The following is a 5,656-nucleotide window of genomic DNA, read 5'->3' on the forward strand; positions in this document are numbered from 1 at the left end:
AGTTTGACCATATATAGGATAAAGGATTGAGAATATTGCACAAAAAATCTATTTTAAAGATCTAAAATGACAAATGACGCAATTTTTTTCTCTTTTAAATGTCAAATGATCCTTTATTGATGTTATGACCACGTGAAGTTACGGTATTGCCCTTCCTTTCTTGATATATTTTTTTCCTCTTCTTCTCCAACGTTGTCTCGTCTTTCTCCCTTTTTTTTTTCTTTCTATACGTGTTATCTTCTTCTCTGATATGACGAGTAAACGCGATCCATTTTCGCGATCAATTTTAGTAAATAAGAGTGACAAAGAGAAGTGATTTTGTGAGTGAAAAAAGAACGAGAGAGAGCGAGAATGGTAATGACATAAACGAAGAAACTAATTCTCATCCCCTAATAAATACTCACTTAGTTTCACTACCCAAGATTGGCAATGCCATACACTTGTCTTCCAACACTTGACTATATAAAGTCCAATTTCCCTCTTCTTCTTTCTTACCATTTCCCACTTTCCCTGTCCTCTGCCATCCAAAATTCCCCTTCTCCATCTACTTTCCCTCAATTTTCTCCTCCATTTTCCCATCTCTCAAAAACCCTTTCGCCCATCCATGTCTTCCCCACGCTTCCGAATTGGCTATGCCCTTTCCCTCAAAAAGGAGCGTTCCTTCATCCTCCCTTCTCTTGTCGACTATGCCAAACTCCATGGCATCGACTTTGTACGCATTGACCCTCTTCTCCCTCTCATTCACCAATCCCCTTTCCACTGCATCATCCACAAGCTCTACGATCCCTCGTGGGTTCAGCAATTGAAGGATTTCACTTCGCAGTTCCCCGATGTTGTCATCGTCGACCCACCGGAGCTAATCTCGCGGCTCCTCAATCGCGATTCCATGCTTCAAGTTGTGAAGGAGGTGAAAGTTTCTCAAGGGGATGAGCGGATTGAAACACCTAAGCAAGTCGTAGTGAATGATTTAGATGTCGTGATCAAAGATGGGTTGAATGCGTTTAGAGATTTGGGGCTTAAATTCCCTGTAATTGCTAAGCCCCTGGAATCCGATGGCACTCCCAAGTCTCATCAATTGTGTTTGGTGTCGAATGATAGCGGATTGAAAGGATTACATGCCCCGATTGTGCTGCAGGAATTTGTCAACCATGGCGGTGTTGTATTCAAGGTTTATGTAGTAGGGGAGTGCGTGGTGTGCGTAACGAGGAAATCACTGCCGGACATTGCGCCGGAGGAGGTCCACAAATTGGATGCGGTTTCGAGTTTTTCGCAGATTTCGAATTCAGGAGCTCAAGGGGACGACGAGGGTAATGTTGAAATGCCATCGTTGGAATTTGTGATGAATGTGGCAGCTGGGTTGCGGGAAGCAACAGGGCTTAGGCTTTTTAACTTTGATCTGATTAGAGACAGTAGTGATCATAATAGGTACCTTGTGATTGACATTAATTATTTACCTGGGTATGCGAAAATGCCCAACTATGAGCCTTTTTTGACCAAATTTTTCTTAGATGTTATTCAAAACCGGACTGTTGGTGGAGGCTTCAGTTCTTCCTATGTAAATGAAAACGAGGTAGTTTTCTGTTGAAAGTGAGAGGCAGTAATCAAATAAGAGTGCTGCTTTGATTGATGATGGTGGATGGTATCGATCTATCTAAGAGAGGCAACTTTATATAGTTTTTAAGGTTCAGCTGGGAAGCCTATAATAGTTTCTTGCTTTTATTTTAACACCCTTTAGTGAGTGAGTTCAATCAGTTGAAATCTTATAGAATAATTGGTGTGCCTCTCTTGTAGAGCTTTGTTTCTACCCTCCCTTTTAGAGGATGCAATACAAATTATGCATGAGTTATAAAGATCAAGCTATTAAAGTAATTATTAGGATATATTGACTTCAACAAATAGGTACTCTATATGACTTGGTGGCCTGCAAAAGCTGTTACTTGTTAGAGCATGCAGAAGATAACTTCCAAGTAAATGCAATGCTGTTTTTTTCTTTAATATCTTTTCACGTTCATGTTGACTGGCTGAATTTTGCTGTTCTGAGTCCGTGTGCGTATCATAATGAAGTGGAAACTATTTTTGTGCTTTTCCACTCATTGCTTTTCACACTAATGAATATGAACTTCTTTTTCATTAGCGTGAAGTAATTCCACTTTTCCATCATGAGTAAATTTTATTGTGGAATATTTGCCATTGGATGGTGTAAATTTGGAACTGGGACTTGACTATTTGGGGTGTTTGGTTTGCTCTTGATACTGCGTGGCCTACTTTTCTCTACCTTTTAGAGAAAAAATCATTTGGCATGTATCATTTGCAACAAACACCTGATTCTGAACGGGATTTTTGTCCAAAATAGGTAGACTTCATAATCGTACCCAACTGTGTGTATATGAGTATACTGATGATTAATATGTTAGCTCGGAAATTTTCTAGTGAATAATGTTACTGCAATATAGTAGTTGTAACTTTATTGGAACTTGTCTTTTTCCCTTGGGTTTGTTCAGATATAGTCTAGCTCGCAAGTTTTTCCTTTCCCTTCTCTTCCTTGAAAACTGAGGGTGTGTTTAGGGTGTTTCTAGAGTAAGCATTTTTAATTTTTAATCATATAAGCGCCTCGTGAAGTGCTTAGTAACAAATCAAAATTAGTTTGAAGTTCTTTCCAGCCCAAGAACCTTACATGTTCTTCCCATAAAGCACCTTCACTGAAAAAAGAAGTTTTATCTAACTTCCAAACAATTGTTCTTCATGCTGTTTGGCCATGTACTGTCGATAATTTTGCCCTCCTTTTATTTATTTCTCGTCTTCCATCAATGAAATGGCTTCCTATCAGGGACAAATTGTAGCTTCTTCACTACTTTAGGTTTATACATTGTTCTAGTAAATGTTCAAGCAACAAATAGATTAGTACCCATCATAACCTCGACATTCTGGCAGAAAGAGATCATTAGAAAAGATAGTTAACAACATCAAGATGGCTAATAGAAATAAAGCATATTTGTATGGTTTCTAATTTTCATGCCAGATCAGCAAAGTGAGAATGAGCTGGAGGATGAGCTAGCAATGAGGTCAGATACTGCTCAGTGTAAGTTTGAAAAATTCCCTTTACCTTATTCACATGTACAAGAACATTAAATCTTCAGAAATGACTCATGATTATTTGGATATGGAAATATACTTGGAATCTCTGCCTAACTTGAGTTTTATATTTTTTTTCCATTTATTTTCTTTTAGTTTATGCTGTAAGATGAGAAATGATATAGTTGGTGACTGGTATAGTTGGCTTTATTAAAAGTTTTGTTTGTCATTTCCAAATCTGGGGAAGCTGGCTTAAAGCTAGCAAATATCCATTGATTCTTGAAAGTTGTAGTGGTCCATTGAAAAGTTCAAATTCTTGTGCTGTGTATTATTGCACTTGGGAAATTGTATCTCAGTGTGATTAAAACATTTGATTCTGATTGGTGTTAGAAATTGATGCTGTTGTTTCATTTTTATGTGTAGAAAACTGTTCTTATGGTTGGGCAATCCATATATGGTAGAGATTAGCACTGTAGCACGTGACACAGTGGGGGGAATTATTGATAAAGTTGGAAGGAAGTCTATTTGGTGAGTTTGGTTGAATTTTGGTATGGTGAGAGCTGCATTAAAAAAGGCACTCTAAATGGGTTTACTGAGAAGAATAATGTTCTTTGAAAAATTGACAAAACAGAGTAGATTTGAAACAATTTAGGACAATAGAGTTAACCCTTTGTCCATTTTGAAATGCCAATAGATGAATACAGATTTCAGACGGAATCTGTTTCTTCAATAGACCATTTATTTGAAGTTTTGAACCAAACCATGAAGTGATAGCGTTAGAGGGACGAGATGCATTCTATGTATGTATTTACTTTTTTTCTATATATAATTATTATTACTATTCGTAGAAGTGAACATATTGACATGTAATAATTACACATTGTATCCAATATGTTGATGTCAAAAACCGAGCAGGGAACTGCAATAGAACATTAGTGGTGCCTACTATAGAAACTCCCATTCCTATCTCTTGCAAAGTATCGGAGCAAAGCTTTTTTTAGGTGGAAGGACAATTGACCTTCCGTGGTGTTATGGTCTCTTAGGATTCTTCTTGTCCTATTTCGAATGTGACTTGGATAGGGTGGTTCAGGCTCAATCATGTAGTCATGGTTTCATGGGATATGGGCCTCCATGAAGGAGAGGGGTTGAGACCTCGGCCTATGAGGTTGAGGCAGGCATATTGGGCCCTTTACTATCTAGGCTAAGAAAAATGTGTTGTGGTAAAACAAATTGGGAATTTCACATTCATACTCATAAATCAAAGAAAGACAAACCATTGGCGGGAAAAGTCTCCTATGGTAATAGACATTGGGGGACCATTTGGTTAGAGGGAAAAGAGGGTGGGAATGGGAATGGGTTTACAAAACCTATGTTTGGTTAGTAGAATTTGTTTATTTACCTTGGAAAAGACAATTCCTAGGTATCTTTTACCCACACAAATGAAGGAATTGTATACCTATTGAGAAGTGTGAGTTTTCATTTCTTCTTCCGCTTCTTACCACGATTTTCCTTCCTTCCAGCTGTGAAATTGTATGGTATTTTGTTACTCAACGATCATGTAGCATTTGGTAGGCGATCGTATAGCATTTTGTTACTCAGCGATCGTGTAGCATTTGGTAAGCGATCGTATAATATTCGGTAGCATTTTGTTTCTCAGCGATCGTGTAGCATTTGGGAAGCGATCATATAGCATTGGGTAGGTGATCGTATAGCATTGGTTAGGTGATCATATAGCATTTTGTTACTCAACGAACGTCTAGCAGAGCTCAGTGATCGTGTAGCATTTAGTAAGCGATCGTATAGCATTTTGTTACTCAGCGATCGTGTAGATAATTTAAGTGATCGTATAGTATTTTGTAAATAATCGTGTAGATAATTTAAGTGATCGTATAGTATTTTGTAAACGATCGTGTAGATAATTTAAGTAATCGTATTGTTACGAAATCGACAATTAAAGAATACAAAAAAAAAAAGGAACGTAGAGATAGAGAAGATCGACACACAGATATATGTGGTTCACTACGAATTCTGAATAGGTTTCGAGGGCGTTGCCCCAGAACCCCACCAACAAACAGATTCAAGGTATAAATTATTCCCACACATACTATTTTCAGATATTGTTTTCCCATGCACAACCATAGTCATCCTTAATTCCTAGCAATTTTATTGCTAGACATATAATTTCTAGTCATCCTTAATTCCTGGGCATTAAGAAAACCTCAATCCAAACGGCCTCTGGAGGTTTAGATTAAAAAAAAGGAGAAAACAAAAAAGAAATAAAGCACCCATCAATCTTGAAGATTTATCAATCTTGAAGATTTCTTCTATATCAATTTTATTTCAAAAACTAAGGTCGTAACCATTTCGTTTTTTTTTTAATTTCTAAAAATTAAGTTTATTTTCTTCACATTTCTTACAATGATTTGTATCTTTCTTAAGTATGATGGTTGAATTCTTAACCAAATTTTAAAAGCAAAAAAAACTTTTTGAAAGCTACTTCTTTTAGTTCTCGAAATTTGGTTTGATTTTTTAAACCATTGGTGAAAAGTAGATAACAAAGGAATAAATTTGGGGATAGAAATAG

The 5,656-nt window shown here is 36.9% G+C and overlaps 1 protein-coding gene across 1 annotated transcript; it reads left to right on the plus strand.

The window, feature by feature from the left end:
* Window positions 1-428: 428 nt before the first annotated feature.
* Window positions 429-1,995, plus strand: LOC120087753 (inositol-tetrakisphosphate 1-kinase 1-like). Its single transcript, XM_039044640.1, has one exon. It carries the CDS (start codon window positions 605-607, stop codon window positions 1,583-1,585), a length of 981 nt encoding a protein of 326 aa, XP_038900568.1. The 5' UTR covers window positions 429-604; the 3' UTR covers window positions 1,586-1,995.
* The last annotated feature ends 3,661 nt before the right edge of the window (window positions 1,996-5,656 follow it).

This window comes from Benincasa hispida, chromosome 10 (genome assembly GCF_009727055.1).
Source record: "Benincasa hispida cultivar B227 chromosome 10, ASM972705v1, whole genome shotgun sequence".
Taxonomy (NCBI): Eukaryota; Viridiplantae; Streptophyta; class Magnoliopsida; order Cucurbitales; family Cucurbitaceae; genus Benincasa; species Benincasa hispida.

Bases quoted from the DNA above. Each gene is read 5' to 3' on its own strand.
- LOC120087753 (XM_039044640.1), top strand. From the start codon at position 605: ATGTCTTCCCCACGCTTCCGAATTGGCTATGCCCTTTCCCTCAAAAAG.